At 39.6% G+C, this 20991-nt stretch overlaps 1 protein-coding gene across 2 annotated transcripts in view; it reads right to left on the bottom strand.

Moving 5' to 3' along the window:
* LOC131359123 (BTB/POZ domain-containing protein 7-like) overlaps positions 1-20991 on the bottom strand; it is a 29810-nt gene that overhangs the window by 6174 nt on the left and 2645 nt on the right. The window contains exons 2-8 of one of the 2 annotated variants that reach the window (XM_058398721.1): positions 11710-11939; positions 9250-10431; positions 3379-3587; positions 1741-1816; positions 1364-1524; positions 1021-1164; positions 295-484 (exon numbers count right to left, since the gene is read on the bottom strand). In XM_058398721.1, the coding sequence (XP_058254704.1) occupies positions 295-484; positions 1021-1164; positions 1364-1524; positions 1741-1816; positions 3379-3587; positions 9250-10431; positions 11710-11791 (2044 nt within the window). In that variant the 5' untranslated portion in view covers positions 11792-11939. The remainder of the gene's footprint in view (positions 1-294; positions 485-1020; positions 1165-1363; positions 1525-1740; positions 1817-3378; positions 3588-9249; positions 10432-11709; positions 11940-20991) is intronic. The other variant, XM_058398722.1, reaches the window with a different exon arrangement.

Here is a 20991-nt window from a genome sequence, read left to right as displayed (position 1 = left end):
TTCACATGATCTCATTTTCCAATGAATGACTCTCAGTTCCTTTATGTCTCTTCTAATAAGGGAACCTGATAAAACATCACTTTCAAAGTCACATCCTCTAAACGTCTATACTAAGAGCATCCATCCATCCACCTATCCATTCCCTACACCGTTTATTCTACTGGGTTGTGGGGAACCTCAAGCCTATCCAAAGAGATTCTGGGCACAAGGCAGGGTAAACCCTGGACAGGATGCCAGTCTATCGCAGTAATCTAAGAGCACTCTGAAATTCTTTGCTTATGGAGTTTCACTCACCTGGTATCTCATTGGCCACAACAGATGGGGCAGTGGTTTGGTTGCCAGTGATTTGCTGCTGGTTTATGATGTGACAGCACTGGGGAACGGCGTTATTGACCATGTACAGAGTGTCGGGCACATTAGACATACGCACCATCCTCAGCCGTACCAGATCTGTCTGTTCTACCATCATCTCCTCAAGGACAGACTACACACACACACACACACACACAATACACACACCACTTTAATCATGATCACAATTTTTGAAAAATCAAAACAAAGCTAAAGTTGGTCAGACCTTATTGGCTGGTTTATGCTGTGGTGTCATTACTTTTTGTTATTTATATATTTGTTATTTAGTATTTAAAAGATTAACAGCTAGGTGTTTTCACTCTTTTACCAAGGGTTGATTCTGGGCTTGTTTGTGGGAGGACAGCCTTATCACCACATGTTTGTCTTTAATGAGAACTGTAATGTTTTGTATTTAACATATTCTTTACTTTGGCTGAACATTCATCGGCCATTCAGGTGAAACCTTGTTGCTTATACAAACTGGTTGCTTCCACACATGGTACAAGGAAGAAACACAAACTTAATGTACAAGTGAGTGAAAAGCCAGTTTATTATTTTTACTATTATACCAGTTTTTAATCATTAAATTGTTAAATTAATTTAAATAATTAAAATGATCATGACTTTGATATTGAGCAAAATGTGAGATAAGGCAGAAAGCAGGCTTACCTTTGCCTCCTCCACATAGGGAGAGAAGAGACGCGGACGCACATAAATGCCTGTGTTTTTTTGCCGAAGCCAGGCATTTGCTTTGCCTCCCTCTGCTGTGGGCAGCATGTCAGATGGAGGAGTGCTGATCAAGCCACGCTTCATCTGCAAAAAGTACAGCCATCTCAGCAAACCAAGCTCGGCTGCCTACAGTGCTTCCACAAAACCCTTCGTTCAGCAGTCAATGGCTAACAGCATGAGAAGGGCTAAAAAGGTCATGTGGGGACCTGACATGCTTCATCATTCTGCACTTTCGCGCATGAAATCTAAAATCACTAGATATTCACATGCAATGAACACTCACTGCGTCAGTGAGGACGTCACTGTTAGCTGGGAGAATGTGCTCCATGCGGATGTAAGGCAGCAGAGGAGACAAAATCTCCTTCAGTTCTTCTACGTCCAGGTCTCTTCTCTTCACTCCTCGCTTATTTACACTGTGAGCCGTACCGCTCAGTAGATTGGGTTCTGACGTGCCCGGAAAGAAAATGCTCACGTTTACACACAAACAGTTTGCACTGACCCTATACAATATCATATCTGTGTGCTGTAGTCTGTGCTTAAACATGAACAAGTCCCTATGACTATCCGTCTGTCATTGCTGTGTATTACAGAGTTTACGAGGGCACATATTTGAGGTGAAAATATGCAGTGCATGAGGGTCAATGGGAACAGCAATCTCACCTCGGTCAGCCATCCTCCTAATGAGCTGGTGCTCGCCCCACTTAATCACATACTTCAAAATGTCCTGCTCGCTCGCCTGTGAAAGAGAGGGCGGGGAGACAGCGAGGCACAGCACAGGACTATTACCACACTCATATTTCACAAAGATGAGCTGAAGGATTTGAGACTTTAATGACAGACCGGAGCAGACACACCACTTTAACTCACAGAGTGGCTCCTCTATCTACTGAATGTCTGGCCCAGTGACCTACCTTGAATACCTGAAAATGGCAGACATCTGCCTTGAAATACTTTGTAGTTTACGAGCCTGTTTACATGAGCTATCAAACAAGGGTCCGTATTTAAGGCCCAACTGAACACTCGGTCTTAAATCAGTGCACTTTAAATATGAGATTTTTTGTGCATTGAGGAGTACAGGCAGCTTCTCGGTAGGAGATGCACAGTAATTAAAAATAGGAAAATGGGTCACATCAGCTTGCTCCATTAGACTGCACACATTACAATGTGGGAGCAACATAATAGAGATATTATATGGGTAGGGGAAAGGTCCAAAAAAGAAATAAAAACAAATCTGGGAAAGAACAGAAAGGTTCAAAGTTGTTTTTCCAAATATTTAAAATAAAGAAAATAAAAAAAAATATTCTATAGTATTTCCAAATTACGATTTAAATGCAAGCATATTTACGTCAAATAGATGTTAACTTCTTTGTACAAAAGGTCAGATTTTCCTCAAGTCTAATCCCTTCTTATTGAAGTACATGTTCAGGCGACACTGATTTGATCTAACATGGATTATCAGGATTTAGACAAACTTGTGAAGTCCACAGCAGCAGTGTCATTAAAGCAAAAGGGAAACATACAAAATACTGATATTCATGCACATGTTTCGAAGATTCTACTAATGAAAATTGTATAAAATTTGAATAGAATGCAAAATGGAAGATTTCATTTTGGCTTTCACGTTTATGGACACCATGAATTGCAAATAAGGGCATATGAATAAAAAAAAACCTGCTGTTATTTATTAAAGTTCCACTCAATATAATTAACAATTAAAATGATCCATGAAAACTAACGTTTACATTTTTTTCCACTTCAAATCAGCATCTCTTTGCCATCCTTAAATATTCCAGATCCTATAAATATACACAAAGATGCAATTTGAAAAATCCCACATCACCATGTCCAAGGATAACAATAAGCTAAATAACAATAACTTGACTAGCCGGCTATGTAACAGATTTTAAACTAGATTGTATGCATCACTGATGGACACAAAGGACCTCAGTTTCTTGGACACAATTTGAACCGTCAGATTCTTAGTGCTTTATTGAGCAGTTAACATACCATAAATGATCAAATTTAACTTGATCAGCCCTAGCAATAGCTTTCTTCATGCAGGTTAGGCAGGTAAGTTTCCATGCACCACATCATCCTTCCTCTAAGGCCAAACATGACTGATCCAAAATCATGTTTTAAATAGAAATATGTAACTTTAGGTTGACATGTACCAATCAGAAAGAGCAGCTGAAAGCTGTAAGTTTTAAACGTTTAGACTTGGTGACTTGGTGACTTGGTGAAAGGTGAGCTTTTAGATGCTAGGGTCATCAGAAAGGAGAAAACCATAGAGAGCCGTACCTGCAGGTAGTCTGACTGAATGGCTGTAAGCAGTTGATCCTTGGCGAGCTCACAGAGCACATCTGAGGTCATGACCTGGCTGAACTCCTCACACAGGAAATGCATGGCCTGTCTGTGGACCCATTTAGAGCCGTACGGTTGAGAACTCCACTTTAGAATGGAGATCAGTGACTCCAGAGAGATGCTCTCCACAATGATGTCTTCACAACCTGATTGAGAGAGAGAGAGAGAGAGAGAGAGAGAGAGAGAGAGAGAGAGAGTTTTATTTTCCAAATTCTCTACAAAAGTGAACGGTACAATCTTAACCTTAATGCTATTCCATCCTCTTCAGGCTGTTGAATTTTTCCATTTTATAACCATTTATAACTTCTCAAGGGCAGACGGGTTTAGAGGGGAGAGATAAGATCAGCCTGAGCTGTCGGCAGGGCCGCAGCACAGCGCACCCACAGCTCGACACCTGGGTATCGCTGCATGTAATGGTAACACCACCAACCCAGTGATAATCCTGAGTTTTTCAAAGGGCTAATGCTTTCTGCACCACGGGCCTCTGCTGATCTTATCACCAGCAGGGCAGAGTCTCATCCGTCCACCAGCTGCCTGCACCAAACACAAAGCCGCGGCAGTACAACACTGCAGTGTGTAAATGAAGGTTCGATCATCCAGGTGATGAAACAACAAAAACATCATGTTAATAACAAATTTTTAGGTATTAAAAATTACATGCATCACGGTGCATTAAAAAAAAAAAGCTTTATAAATCACAACGTGAATCTAAATTGAATCTAAAAATCAATCATGGAGTGTTTAGACAATTCCAAAACTACTCAATAATAAGTATAAACACAATAAACGAATCAATATATACAGCTGGTATCTGGCAAATAATCTCTCAGCCAAGGCCGTCCCACTTCTTTGACCCCACTCCCTAAACACTTCGACAGGCAGGGCACATACCAGAACAGTCATCAACTCCATTAGCTTCCAAACCACAGCAATGCCTTTGATTTCTTTCACACCTTCCAGCCAATATCCTCATTCCTATAACCGCATTCTCCAACACTGCTGCCATGGAGAAGAGGAATGTACACTGCTGGTTGTTAATGTATTCAAAGTAACTACTGATAAGGGCTGTGAGGCTACATAAGCTGTCAGTTCCTGCAGAAAAAATATGAAGGAGGCAGCCAGTGGGGTAAATCATTTTAAAACATGTATATACTGTTTATGGGCACAGGAGCCAAAGTAAGTTAATTGGAAACATTGGAAAGGTGATGTTAGACAGGTGCACACACACACACACACACACACACACACACACACACACACACACACCTCTATCTGTCAACTGCTGGCAATAGTTGACTTTTTAAAATGTCACCTCCCTGGGCCACTGCTGGATGTTGAAAGCCTTGCGATCGCCTGACTTCAGGGGATTTTTTAATCGCCACCACAACACTTATGCTCAATCAGCAGACCTTATTTACTGATTCTATTTTAATAGCTAATATTTTTGCTGGACAGACATAAAGAGCTACTTCAGCTGTCAGATTTGGGGAGTTTTGCAGCGACGACATGAAAGAGTTTTGCCTTCAAAGGCTGGGAACACTGAAACGAGGACTTGGCATAAACGGGATTAGGAATGCAGCTCACATTTGTGATGGCGTTCATCATGAGGAATAATAAACCCAATATACATGGAGCTTGATATGAGCAGGAAATTCACTGCTTCAAATCATAAACAGAGATTTACATTTCCTGCATAAATTTGCAAAATAAGCAATCGCATTGCGTCTAAAGTCTGATTTTTCTGTACTAAAGCGAGCTAAGTTGATGCAGAGGAAGTCTTTACTCCTCGTGTGGCTGCTTAAATTGCTGAAGGTAAAAAAAAAATAAAAATCAGGGTTTGCCTTCATCATTAGCAGCAGGCTGAAGTGAAATAAATGGATTTTCTCCCTTTTCTTCCTCAATCCATCCACTTCCCACTTGCCTTTATGTTTATTGTGCCCCGTCTCCCACCTCTATGACAATAATCCTTCCATTATCTGCTTTTAACACATTCCTCAACTGTCTCTCACAACAGCTGGCACACACACACACACACCATTTAAAGGGTAAAACCCACTGCTTTTTCTTTGGAGGTTTGCTTTGGAGGTCATGCCAGAAAGATGTTCCCCATTAACTCAGTGGGATCCACAAGACTCTAAACGTTTAGAAAGTGCCACAATTCACAATAAACCCCTGTGTGACCGCTATGAACATTAGGCCCAAATCTGGAGCAAACTTCAACCAAAATTTAGGAATGCAGAATTGGGGGGGAAAAAAAAAAAAAAAAAATCAGAAATTCCTGCAGAATAGAACATGTCAAAACCTCTGAATGTCTCAAATGAGTCCAATACAGGAAACAGGAAATGTTGATATAGTAGAACAATTCTCTACTTCTACCGGTTTGACAAACACTGCTCGAACCTAATGTACAACTGTTTTGTGCTCCAATGTAATGCAGGTAGCATTCATGCTTCCCTGGCTAGTTGATCCACATCATCTTTTCTTCACTACTACAAGGTTTTTGTACAATCCCTTCTACAATGCTCACAAGACCTCCTGCCCTTTATGACTACAATGATCAATGACTCCATAGCATCTGGTCATGTACTAACTGCAGCACAGATGTATTCATGGACAGAGACTTCAAAAGCTCGTCCGTAAGTCACTCTGAATAAGGGCGTTTGCCAAATGCCGTAAATGTAGTAAAACCAGATCTCCTAGTTAAAAATTATTAGAGCTCGTTCTGCATGCTAAGGCACGAAATGCTTGGCTTCCAGAGTATTAATAATTTATTAGATATGCCTGTCAAAGTTAGTGCCTAAGGTGACAGACAGCCCCAAAAAAGTAAAGCTCAATTAAAATAATAAATAAACTAAATCAAAATTTATTATTTTTTGTATTTCATACACATTTAGGCTTTTAACAAATGGGTAAAAATGGGTTAAAATATTTAAAAGAAAACAAAAACAAACAAACAAACAAATAAATAAATAAATGCAGTGGTTAGACCTGTGTGTTTACGTGTATGTTAGTTATAAATGACCCGTCCATTTAATTTCCAGACATTTAGACTATAAAAAGATTTTATCCAGCAAAACTGTATTTTAGAAAGAAAACTACTTTGAAGAATGTGGACAGAAGAAAGCAATTTATATTAAAAAGGGAATTTTAATAAACGTAAAAGCGGAAGACGACATTATGGAGTAAATACTTTGTATATTACTTGAGTGTAATCTCAGTGTCTACATTTTATGACTGGATAAACATGGAGCTATTTTAAGCTGTATAAAATCCTCATGCTGGTAGTCAATCATGACACAAATCCTTTTTAAACTCGAATGTATTCGACAGGCAAAGACGATTTGAATCATAAACCTAGAAATCAGTCAATGTTTAACAGAACACAACTCCATAATGCCATTTATAAATCCATCCATCCAAGCAATCTATATAATTGAATATGAGAGACTAAAGACCATGATCTTATTTGACAGATGTGTGTGCATCTTTGTGATTTCAAGAAAGGTGTATTATTATTATTGGGTTATACTGACTAAACTGATAGCAATACAGACACGCTGTAGTGTACAATACTCTTAAAGAATTAAGTTTATTATTATTATTATTAAGTTATACTGACAAATAAAAAAAGGGTGATAGTGTGTTGAATGAATTGGTTGATACAGACATATTGAAGTGAGAGCCTTGTATCAAATGGCATGACAACATACCTTACTGTTACATGCCTAGATCACCAGTACTTTGATTACAGAATATTCAATTAATATACAGCATGCTTAAAATATAAAAATCACATACATTTCTATCTACTAGACAACACCTAGAAAAACCTTGAAGTTCAATGACACATTGGCTAAAATTGCCTAATATTGTGTTGGGTCCCCTTTTTGCTGCCAAAACAGCACTGACCCGTCATGCACTGTGTATTCTGACACCTTTCTATCAGAACCAGCATTAACTTCTTCAGCAATTTGAGCAACAGTAGCTCGTCTGTTGGATCGGACCACACGGGTCAGCCTTCGCTCCCCAAATGAATCAATGAGCCTTGGCCGCCCATGACCCTGTCGCCGGTTCACCACTGTTCCTTCCTTGGACCACTTTTGATAGATACTGACCACTGCAGACCGGGAACACCGCCCAAGAGCTGCAGTTTTGGAGATTATCTGATCCAGTCGTCTAGCCATCACAATTTGGCCCTCGTCAAACTCGCTCAAATCCTTATGCTTGCTTGAAGAAAAATCAGTTGCAAACACGCTCCATCTGCCTACAGCGAATGAGGTAGGATATTTTAGTGCAGGGGGAAGGAGGGGGAGCGACTGTATTGCTCCAAATCAGATCAAAAGTGCTAGATTCCCCATGCCAACTGAAGAGAGAGGGGGTTTAAGCAAAAGTACGAAATTTTGTTATTTTTTCTGGCTTGTCCTTTGCCTGATAGTACACTATCCCTTCTAATCTTTAATAGATTCTACTCAGTCATGTGCATCATCAAATTCTGAGTGCTTTAATAAATGCAAAAACGTCCCAGTGGCGGAATGTGGTCTCATTTTTGCTTATTCTTATCCACAGAAGTTATGTTTGACCTCTCCGGTGCCTCTGAAGTGATCATGAATAGCAGCTTATCACTCACTAAAGCAATGAAAGCAAATTTCCATCTTCAAATGCTTGGAAAACTGTGAACCCAACAATTCTGAAAATACATTCAAACCATTAAAAAAAAATGAAAGTATGTATGTAGTATTCATTTCCCTGGCACAAAAACAGACAATAAGCTGGGATCTACAACAAAGAAAAAGCCTCAATGCAACCTCATGAATGGAACAAAAATGGATCAAATCTCGTTTTTACGCAAACAAAAAGTGTAGGCAGGGAGACTTCAACATAGAAGAGACTCCTCCCAGGCCTGTGTGCCGACCTACTGCTACAGGTCAAGCTTCAATAAACAATAAGCTAACAGAAACCAGAACTGGGAAATTACTGAGCAGAACAGAGCAAGAGAAAATGGCAGGGGGACAACGAGAGTAGCTTTAGTTTTGGAAATGACGTCTAATAAATGTGAAAAAAAAAAGAAGACATCCAAAAGAATAAGGCCATATGGAACTGTTGAGTGGAATGTTGGAGACAACTATAAAAGAGCTTTTGTTTCAGCATTAAGCCCACAAAGATCTCAACAGGATTCTAAAGCCTAAAAATCTGATGTCGGTCCCTGAAATCTATTCCCTGCTTGGTGTCACAGGGGGAAAAAAAATTTTCAATGCCTAAAAATTTCCCAATGCCTTCATGACTAAGTGGTAATAGTCACTATTTGGGGGGGGGGAATCCATTATCTGCTAAATATTTAGCCAATGAGCCGTAGATATGATACTGATACTGTATCACTATCCTTTCATCTAATGTCTCTTGATTGGTATACTCCTGGAGGACAAATCTTTACATCAATACATTATTCAAATGTCATTAACATTGAAAAGAAAACGTTTTAAACCGATATAAGAAGGAGACACACTACTTGCCAAAAAAATTGAGACTAGAGGCATGTTTCTGAACTGGGATCCTGGTGAACACCACAAAAAGTTGCATGAGCAGAAGGTTTTTTTACTTTCATGTGGGGAAGAGACTCACAGAGCCAGAATACACCAACCAGACCATTTCTACATCTATTTTTTCCCCCCCACATTGTTTCTAAAGGCATAGTGGAAGAGTTCATATTTAATTTAATTAAAAACACAATCAATCTAGCATTCTTGTTAAGGCCACACCCACTACAGACATAGATAGCTTTCATTGCTGTGCATATAAAACAGCTCTTACCTTGAGCCAGCATACTGAACTCCAGAAACAGGGCAATGTGGTAGAGCTCCATGGCTTCCTCTGTGCGTGTGGGGACAGCACCCTTGCCAGCAGCGTTGCTCGTCCCCAGGGATTGCGTCTCACTCAGACTTCCCATTGAAGGACTGCCGCGCATCACGAGTGCTAGGTCTACAACATCTGTGTACATGCAGTGCAGGATGACGCGGGCGTACTTCCGTGGAATGATTGACTCGTCCAGGACAATGAGTGTAGGCGTTTGTAGTGTTCTCTCCGTTAGCTCTTCACCAGTTCGGACGCGCCTCTGCAGGAGGTTCCGGAAGAAAGGAGAACGTGCTGAGAGCACAGCTTTGTGGGCTCTCAATTCCTCCTCTGGGGATGAGGACTGGTCACTTTTTACAATGCCAACTCCAGCGATCCCTCCACCACTAATCCCTCCTACAGCATCACAAGCTTCAACACTCTCAGGCTCAGAGCAAAAGCTGAGTACAGAGTCGTAGTAGCACATAGAGTGAAACAGCATTCTCATGTCTTCCTCCAGAGGGTTAGGCATGCCAAACTCCTCACTCAGCTGCCTGAGTACATCCACATTCCTCAGCCGTGTTTCTGCCTCTCTGTTGGTGCCTCCAAGTTCACCCGTGTACAAGAAATATAGCAGGGAAGAAAACATCATGACATCCATTCCTGCTGTGCCCACATCAAGTAGCACCTCTGGTACATTGTAGCTTGAACTGGCTGAGCCTGTGGATGATAACAAGCTCTTGAAGAAAGGGCAGCGAGCAGCCAGGATGGCACGGTGGGCAGGGAAACAGGCATCCTGAAAGAGTAGGTCCACGTCGGCACAGTGTTTGTGCTGGAAGAGGGCGGCCATGCAGGATCTCAGAGTGGCAGCTACAGGACGAGCCAGGCTCGATGCCAGGCTCAGCTCTTTAAGGGCAGCTGTGCCCTCATACTCCTCCACTAGGGCATTGGCATCACAAACATGCCAACCTGAGAGCAACTCGCGCATGTGCCGGGCATGGTCGGCTGAACGGCTCGCTCTGCGGCGGCGGATGAAGCGGCGCTTTAGTGTGGCCAGGCCAGAGCTCCTCTTCTTTCGCTCGGGGACGCGTTCATGGCCGCCATGCTCCAAGCTGTAGAGTTTTGGCTCCCAAGTGTAACTCTGCTGCGAGTACAATGATGTTCCTGAGGGGATTAAAGAAACATAACTGCTAACACTCTGTACATCCCATTTGCCTCAAAATGTCATTATACATATCGGTTACTGTGCAATGTTTCAATTTCATCAAATGTCCCAGCCAATGCACTGATTTCTAATCAAAGATACCATATCTTTATTCTTTGAGTGATTTGGCCTGTATGCACGTTTTTACTATACTGTTTTTTGTATTATGAGAAAAGGGCCATACAGAAAAAAAGTGTTAACTGTAAGTATGTATTACTACAACAGTTTCAATTGCAATTTACATTCAAACATAGTATGGTTGCAAGAAGAAAATCAATCCTTTGGAACTGAGCTTGGTTGGCTTAAACAGCTGGAACTTGTATGAAGCTTTCACTGATTCTCATGAAACTTAAGTCATACAGTAGATGACTGTTGCTTTTTGGGAGGAATGGCATGATTAACATGTACCCCAAACCCCCATCTTTGTATTTTGTTTCATATAAATACATAGGATAAATAGAAATAAATAATAATATCAATCTGTGAACATTGCAGTGGTTTGAACTGTAGTATTGTACTGTAACAGAAGTCTTTTAATAAAATTAAGCATTTGATGCATATACATTCAAACTATTGAAACAAACTGTCTGTAACACAAGCAGGTCTGTGATCTTGCCATTCATTTCCTGCCTTCTGTATCCTAAAACACAAAATGACCAGCCATTTAAGCTGCATGGACACATTTTCCTTGAACTTAGCTGACCTGTTAACTAGCCCCCCCCCCAAAAAAAAGCGGGCAGTTGAGTAGGCTTCCACAGCACATTAGCAGTTTCTTCTCTTAATGGTTTTGGTGACACTCTGTTAATCACAGTCTCCAGCTCCATTTCATTGGTAATTGAACTGCACTTTCCACAGTGGGAAATTAAAAATCATTACAGAAATGCCACCAAACCGCACAGGCCAAGGTTAATCATCAAGAAAAACGTATGAGCTCTGCTATCCTTTTCAGCATCCTATATAAAGTAGCAAGGCATTGAACCAAATCCATTTAAGTTTCTTGTTCTACATTTAGACAGTTTTTTTTCATTATTTTCCACTGGTAATCAAAGCTGCCATGGAAGTTTAATCAGTGAGTGAGGTTCTATGAAAGTCTTAACTGTTTAGAAAACGTCTCTGGACTGTCAAGAGGAATATATAATTTGGTGCAATCCAACGTTCACTGATGAGTACTTCAGTGAAAAGGGATTATACATGCATTTCCACAGAGTATTTCCTAGCTCTATTATTTAAATACCCACCAATGAAGGTCTGCTGAGCCTGCGTGTTTCCACCAAAGCGTGGAGAGCATGAGTGTGGATAGCTGGAAACATTGGCTCCCATCTTCTTCCTCCCTCTTCCTGGTCACTTCTTCACTTGTCTCCTCGTCATTACGGCCCAGCGAGGCGCTCGCTTCCTCAGCTGCCTTCTCTGGAAGTTAGCACGTGGACTGGAGTCACCCTCGAAGTCAAGGACAAAACAGCCATGCCTACTGTAGACAGAGGGTGGGGATAACTCACAGTTACAGTGGTAAACTAATCAGTGATTACGCTCTTAAACTAATCACAATGACAGCTTAAGATAAGGTTGTTGATTTCAGAGAACCCAGCCTGGTATCAATGAGTTAGAATGATTGGGATGTGATTGAATTATTTCCCAAACTATCACTTAATTCCTAGGAGTTGCTTGGGTTACACAAGGAGACAAGGGAAATATACGATTGAAATTTATTCTACAAATTAAAATCAGAGTTTATATACTATCTTTACCACTACATGTCACTAGTGTAGGTGTTAACAAAATGTGACGCATTTCTCCATACGACTCCCTCCGCTAGCTCCCAGATATCAAGTGATCCTGACTCAGTGGAACAACAGGAAACAAAGACAAAAATATGTGGAAACATTTACTGAACCAGTTCCCTTTGCAATGTTCGTGTCGTTCACATCACACATATGTAATAGGCATATATAACAATGTTCAAATATCACAATAGTTCCTAAATTAGAAATATGGAACGCAGTGTTTAAGTGTTTGTGGCCCTTTTTTTTTTTTTTAAAAAAAAAAGAAATAATTTGTAGGTACAACACCTCAATGTAATGCCTTGGACTCTGTATTATAAACCACAAATTGCTTGAATGTCTGGATCCCTGACCTCAAACCCAGTGAACACTGGGATGAACTGGAATGGTGACTATGCACCAGGTCTTCTCATATAAATGTTCATGCCCAACGTTAATTCTCTTGTGAATGAATGGGCGAATCTCCATTGTCACATTCTAAAATCTAGTTAAAAGTGTTTCCATAAGAGTGGACATTATTATAGTGGCAATACCAAAGATTCTGAACTGGGCACACAACAGAGTGATGTTCAGTTGAATGTCCACATACTTTTGGCCATATAATGTACATCTTAAGGGAGAGATTTCAATTGAATGATACAAACATCTCTATTCAGCCTTGTACATTTTTAAACTAAGACACTATTTACATCAGTATATTCTGGGATGCTTTGTTGCTTCGAGAGTGAAACAGATTTCTTTTCCATGGAGAGACTTCTGAAGACCACATTAAAAACCTGTTGTGCTGCTCCTGTGGTGATGAATGTTTTGTCTATCTACACCCCTGCGATGTCTGAACAACTGGTCTAATGCATGGTTCCCTGACTTGGTGGAAGTGAAAATACGCCGAATTAAATGCAACTGATCCGCTTATCTAACCACAGTACTTCCAACCGAGAGAAAAACTCTACAGCTGAGTAAGTCGCAATGTGTGAGAAAGAGCTTCATGTTTCAATCATAGTGTCACCTTTTATAGGAAGTCATGTTTGGGTTTTTCCATTCAGATCACTGGTCTGTAGCATGGCAGATAACTATTCAGTTAAGTGGCAGTGGGTAAAACTACTGAATTAACAAAATTCCACAAGTTTATTCAAATCACTCAGTTTAACATAAAGACTAAAACTATTTTTGATTAGCAGTGCATTTGGCAAAATTTCCCATGGAGCTTTCGTTGAAACCAAAGTATTTCCAAACGTACATAGTGTATTGTGAGAATATGTGCTCACTATGAAGAAAATATATAATAATAATAATAATAATAATAATAATAATAATAATAATAATAATAATAATAATAATAATAATAATATTATTATTATTATTATTATTATTATTATTATTATTAATAATAATAATAATAATGTTGACATTTTAATAAACTACGAGGATTTCAAACAGAAAATTCCTACTAATTCTAGTTAAAAAAATATACATCAACAAAACAGAAAATAAATTAACCATTCAGAGTCAATATCAGTATTATAGAAGCTCATCATCCAGCCATACAAACATCACATTTCAGGGTCTTGGCCAGTGTGGCATTTGAGCTAATCAAAGAGGCACCTTCAGGCTCAGCATGATCAGCTGGGGTTCATTCACAGGCCATGCATCACCAAATACTCCAACTGGTTTGGGTAAATTACTTTCATAAAGATTTAATAACTACAACGCTTTACCCACTTTATATGCCAAGCTTCATGGGCTGTGGTTGAATTCTTGGCCAATACATTACAGATATCAAGACAATAGTGTCCACTGTACAGCTTAAAAACTAACAGGGAAAAAAAAAAAAAGAAAGAAGATAGAAATGAATATTTCCATGGTGCTTGTTCTGGATTGTCAGACTGAAACATGTCTGCATTTACCATGACATGACAGGATATGATTTTATAATCAATAATATGATGATTGAGATGGAGCAGGGGAGAAATATAATCCATTATTCTAACACTGGAATTTCCCACTAGTGATTAATAAAGTTTTATTTTCATGCATGGAGCAATACTGTGGTGAAGTAGTACGGTAAGCACAGTTAGTCTGTGTGTGTGAGTGAGAGAGAGAAAGCGAACGAGCATGCACTATTTTACTTCAGTGAGTCATAATTTAAACGGCAGTCTTTGCTAGCCTATGGGACGTCTAATACCCTCCCGTTAGATTTGTTCTGACACCGACTCTGCCTGCACTGTCAGGAAAAGAACAGTGTTACATCTTTACTAGCAACAGCAATTAGGCTCTATAACGCAGCGTACTACTGTCGGGGAAGCGGTGACCCTTTACTGTCAGAGCCACACAGAATGACAAAGCACCGATTACTCTTCACCGGGCTATAGTATTCTGACGACTATCACTTAAAAACTAATCGTACAGCTAATTTAGTAATAATTTGCATACTGCTGTACACTTGTAAATACTCAAGAGTCTTGTAGAAAGAGAAGAGAGCACTGAAGTATCTCTCTCTTCACCACCCCTTTCTACAGCGTCTTATCTGTGGAATGCCAGTAGTCTCTTTCTTCCTTACTGTTTATTTTTATGCTCCCATGTTTACTACTAATCTATAGCAGTTACCATGAAGAATGTTAACAGCTTGACCTCTAGAGTTTTTCCCCCAGAAGTGGACTGCATGAAATAGGTCCGTTTCTCTATTGACTAAGCAACTGCAAGTAGCCTGTTAAGATTTCACATAAACTATCATTTGATTGTTTCTGATATCTCCTATTTTTGGATCTTTCACCATGGATCTGTGCAAGTAAGTCCACAGCATTAATGTGCTTGACATTAAGGCTCCTCTTTCCACATTAAATGACCTTATGAGGTACAGTACATGTAATTGTTCTGCTGATAAATCAAGCACAGAAATACTAAAACACCGTGCACCTTTCTCTGTCTTGCATATACGTATAGAAAGACATCTCTTCAATTCATCTTTTATTTAGTCATGGTTAAGTTACTGTTACATCATGTCAGTCCTCATTTTGTGATTGCAAAAAATGAACGCAAAAGCAAGCAAAGTCTGCGAGTTTTTCAAGTTCAGAATTACCCCGGATTTTCCGCAGATTTGGGCCAAGACAACCATCACATCTTCACCATCATCACAATAAGCATTCAGCCAAAACCCTCCTTGATGTTCAAAATACATTGCATGTGAGTCATCCTAGAAAGTAATTTGCATGTGTTTTCACTGGTAGGAGTTTAAAAGAAGAATCCTGTGCCTCAAATTTCACCAATTCAAGTAGTTTTTTTTTAAGAAATAAAGGAGGAAAAAAAAAACCATTTCATATTTTGATAAATGAATAAATAAGGCCAAAACACTCATCGAAATCCTGGAGAGAATGACATGTAGCTGACTTTGGGGGAACTAGTTACCAAGTTTAGCAATGACTAAAATATTCTTTATCTACTTCATCCACCATCTGATGGATTGGTTCAGATGCTTTCTTCACTTTCATAACTTACTAATGAATCCTCTAAATAAATAAAGTTCAGTACTCATGGCTGTGTTTCTTTCTCCGCCATGCAGCATTAAGCAGGAACATTTAGCCATGGGCCTGTAACTGAAAGTCAGAGACATTTTCTCTGCAAGTGCACTGTTCTCATTCAGTGCTCTATTCGGTCATCAGTATTTTAAGGAGAGGAGAGGAGTGGAGTCATGGACGCAGTAAGCAATAAATAATATATAACTAAAAAGATTAATAAATAAATAATAAAGCAATGAATCTGAAAGTGACCGAAAGTATTAAATAGCTTTGTGAAAGTCATTTAAACTAGAAACGTAAAGGCAACCTGATTCAAAGGCTGATTTCATAAGGAGGTAAAACAAAGTGCAAGATGATTACACAGGGTATTTTGTATCTGGGGTATTAGTTTATTATTCAAAGCTGTGCTGTGGCAAAAGAATGAATATAAATAGTTCCTTCTTAGGATTCGAAGTGCAAAAGATTAAAAAGATCATTTGGTACACCTGTTTAAATTCATTGTGCAACTTCCACTCCTCCAGCAACTATAGCCCAACTTACTTGTTCCAAATCCTGTCATACGAAGTATTACATCGGCTGGGGATTGATCTGTCTGATGATTAACGTACATTCAGGGATGACTAATGGTCTTTTCTGAATCAGGAACACAGGTATGTGAAGAAAAAAAACCCCACCAAGGCTGAAATAATATTGTTTAAAACACAGGATGTTTAAAAGAACATGCGATGTAGGAAAAGAACACCACAGTACTTAGACAAAAAGGTTTCGACTACAAAATGGTGACTATTTGCTGAAGGCAAAGACATAATGTGCTGCACGAAAACCTTTATCAGGAGAAGATAAGGACTGGCTACAATTGAATTTGTACACTCTCAGGGTTTGCAGTAATGCACTTCAATTTCTGTAGGCTACATGTTACTACATTATGGTTGCTACCAATTTTACCTGCTTCAGTTCGGCTTCCATGAAACCAAAACACGAGACTGGGCAACAGAATAAAGCAGTAGGCTAGCTAATTATTTATCCTTTGTCTACCACAGAGTGTGTTGGACAAATTTACCTTATCTTTCTGAGCTTAAATTGCATGTTTCATAATTTAAGTCCAAAACATTTGTGTGACTAATGAGGCAATGTGTTATGTAACGATTTTTGAGAAGATATACAAGTGTGCGTTTGGGTGTACGGAAAGGACATCAAAGCAAGGAGAAAAAGAGCTTCCTTTTTAATACCCTATATTCACACGACACCAGGTAATAAGCCTATATTAACACACACACACACACACACACACACACACACACACTCCCCCTCCCACATCTGCAGGTGCTGAGTGTTCTGGAGATCTGGTTTAGCTCACACTGGTATTTATGTTAGTTCCCCATTCTCATATAGGCTAATACACATTTGTGAGTGGATGTGCGTGTGCGTACAAACTGATGAATCTTCGAAGTCACATAGCCAGTCAACTGCTCAGCAGAGTGAAACTCAAGCTTTTATCCAGAGCTCAATCTCCGCTCAGCACTAATCCACCACGTAAATCACAGCAACTCCCTACTCAGTACACTGGCATGACAGCTACACGCTACATTAAATGAAAATGTAGGCACTTAATACATAAGCAAAAAGAAAATAAATACAAACAGAAAAGTAAGAACACGTGCAATATATATATATAAAAAAAAAAAGACTGATATTTGTCAAAATGGAACAAATGTATGCAGTGAATACAGCGTCGGTAACCCCGATTCTGGTTGGAACTTGTGGTTCGAGTGAGGGGGGTGTCTGGGGAGCATGTTGCGATGGCCACTGAAGCTGGATAATGTGACACTAATGAGAGGGGACAGGACCAGGCTACAGGCGACCGGCTGAGCCTCATCCGGGAGCAACCCCATGGACCATCACCAACCCCCAACCTACCTCTCTACAATAAAAACATTTGGAAATGACTGAAGAATAACAGATTAATCCAACCCTGAATGGTATAGGGTGTTTTTTCAGCAAGGTCAAGAAAAACACATGTGCATTATGGTTATAAAAACTGAACTACAATCTCTAGAAAAGGATTATAATACTTAAAAAAAACAAAAAACAAAAACAAACACATGAAGATCTCCACAACATTCTATCTATATCTCTCATTCAAACCCAGACTGCCTTTTGACTCCCCACTGACTCAACATGAGTAATTCAGTATGAAACACTTCCTAAAGCAAGAAAGGCTACCATAAGGATGTCACTAACAGCGCTTCAAGCTTAAATTTTACCCACTTCTGCACATCGGTATAACAAATCTACTGCTTCAATGTTGTAAACATAATTACTTGATGCAATGTGGGGACAATGAGGTCCATTAACTTATGATAAGAAGCATTTCGCATTCAATCATTTAAGTGCTAGCCTGGGGCTAGTGAATCATAAGGTTTTTTTTATATGGAAAAAGCCCCCCTGTGTCACAGGTGTTTGCTACTTCTGCATGCTTGACTGAACAGAAAGTTTTTCAGAGTATTAATATGTGCTGTTTCGTTTTCTAGTGCCAATAACCTTTGTGACCACAACCACATCGATGCTGGTGGCATGGTGTACCTCAACATAACCATAAATCCATGGTTAAATGTAACTTTAAATTCTACTTTATGTTCCTTACATCCTGCCTTTCAAGCCAGGATGCTTTCCTGCCAAGTCACACTGCCAAACAATAATAATAGGCGAGATAAATAAACAAATTCTGACTGTATTCCCTATGGAAGAATAAGAAATTCCGATATTGTTCTCCACCGAGGACAGGGAAAATGCAGACTTTGTTCTTTACCAAGGCTTTACTAAGACCTGCAATACTGCTCTTTACCGAGAATGAGCATATGGGGTGCAATAAAGCAGAATTCTATCAGGTTAGATGGCAAGCTCCATGCAGCCACTTTACAAATGTGACCTGCCAGCTGAGATTGCTCACTGTACACATGACTGGTCTCATCTGCAAGAGCAGATAGAGAGATTGATTATTAATATGCCATGGTGCTAAAACCCTCGTCAAGGATAGTGGGTTGTTTGAACTTGGACACAGTGTGTAGACTGATAACGTGTGCGATTCTCCATTTCATTTAGCTGTAGAGGCGGTCAGCAAAAAAAAATTAAGCAAAGCCAATTTATATTTGCATCTTTATTGGATCATATGCCAAGTCTATAAATTGCACACCAAAGTATAATCAGAATAGACCCAGTTTCTCACCGAGACCATATTTTTGGCCTTGGGCTGAATGTGTTGGTCTACACTTGAGGGCGTTCTCACATGCCCAATTGAATAAAACCAATTTAATGGACATTTGAATAGTAAAGAAACTATTAAATCCACAAATGCATTTTGTGCAACACATCCAGATTCTCTCTTCCTCTTCGTCAGTCCAGATCAAATCCTGTTTCTGCAGGTCTATGACACTGTCCATGTAACTTGTGGGTCAGTTTAGCCATTCACCTAAATTTAGCATGTTTGCTTCATGTCCTACTATTAATCAAAAAACTAGAAGGGAACTGAGACCAACAGTCTCATATCGGTTTCGTTTTGGTCCGTACACGAGAGCAGACGCCATGTTCTTACCCGCACTAAGGGGAGATAAGGCACCAAGATTTTGATTCAAACAGAATAAATGCATATCTGAAAGCACTCGGATGTATCTCCAAAGCAGTAGCACCTGATTCATGGGTGAATAAAGAAAAAAAAGTCTACACGCCCTGCTTTCTGGAGATCTGCAAAAAGGAATTCAAGAAGGAGGAATGAGCTTGCTTTGTTCCCATCTCTTGCCAATCAATGTGAGCATGCCAGTGCCAGGTTACGTGCCAGAGCTGCAGAGACAAGCCAACAAGTTGAAGTAAGCGTCAGAGCATGCACACAAGCAGCTGTTCAATGTAGGTTTATCAGTGGCTCTGCTCGACCTGCATGGCAGATGTGGGTCACTGAGGTGTGCTTTACGCCCAACTCCCTGATCCAAGCCTGCTCTCTCACTTACACACACACAATCAACCACTGCATCTGCCAACAGATGGTCGAAGTACACACCCTGGTCTCTATTCATCCCAAACCAAATGAATTTACCAATTAAAATTTAAATGCCACGGTAAATTTGTTTTCCTGCACACTAGCAGAATTTAAACAAGTACTCCATTCACCCTGACTAAATGAAAAACCATCACGACCATTAGTGATAATTCTAGTAATACTACTAATTATACTATAACATAAAATAGTAATAATAATAATAATAATAATAATAATAATAATAATAATAATAATAATAATAATAATAATAATACATAATATTTTAAGACCAAAACCTCAAAGTAATTTATGTCTATAAAAGAAAAGGCTCATATTACTTTACTACACTAATATATGAAGATTTAAGCCTAGGAAACTCCAGATCCTGAAGTGAGGTACTTAATGAGGATTTTCTGCTGAACATGTCAGTGTTTTTTCCTCGGCAGAGACTGCTGACTTGACAAGTTTAAAATGTTTCTGCTGCGCATACCACCTAATAAGTAACAGGCAGCTATAGGTTTCCCTCAGGCTGAAGTGCAACATACAGCAACGTCAACACTTCTCATTCAGACAGAAAGGCTAAACAATGGCAGCCTGTGTGTACTGAACTCATGTTTAGCCCACACAGGGTCAGATGGCGGAAACTACACAAACCACACACTGTTGAAACGTGTGGGACAAAAGCATGAGGAATCAGATTCAAAAAGCAGGAAAACATCTAGTGTGGCGTGATTTGAGGAAGTGGTTAATAAACCGAGAAGGTTATACAGTCAAAGCAATTACTTATAGGCAGACTAGTAAACATGCACCGCTTGATCTGCTTAATCCGTGTGAACTTGTGAGATCATGATTAAAATGTACTAGTTAATCCTGAATTGCTGTTTTAAAGCTCGGCACAAAGCCTGACTGTGTGACAGCCTACAGAAACCAAGAATTGTAAATAAAATCAACAACCTACATATGCAGGGAAGCAAAAGATCTCTCATTTTAACTGCAGGGTTTTACCAAAGGCAATGCGACACAATCAGTCAATTCAATATATTGTCATGGGATAATTGTCCCTTTTTACCACTAGCTCCAAAAAACAAAGAGAGCAAGACTTCTTTTCTCATTCACCATATAGACAGCAGTGTATCAGAAAAAGCAAAAGGGGGGGGGGAATGCAATGCAGCCATACAACACAATTGCACTGAGTGCACT

This window comes from Hemibagrus wyckioides, linkage group LG09 (assembly GCF_019097595.1).
Source record: "Hemibagrus wyckioides isolate EC202008001 linkage group LG09, SWU_Hwy_1.0, whole genome shotgun sequence".
NCBI classification, from domain to species: Eukaryota; Metazoa; Chordata; class Actinopteri; order Siluriformes; family Bagridae; genus Hemibagrus; species Hemibagrus wyckioides.
Note: the sequence above shows the minus strand (reverse complement) of the source record. Positions and strands in the feature narration are given on the sequence as shown.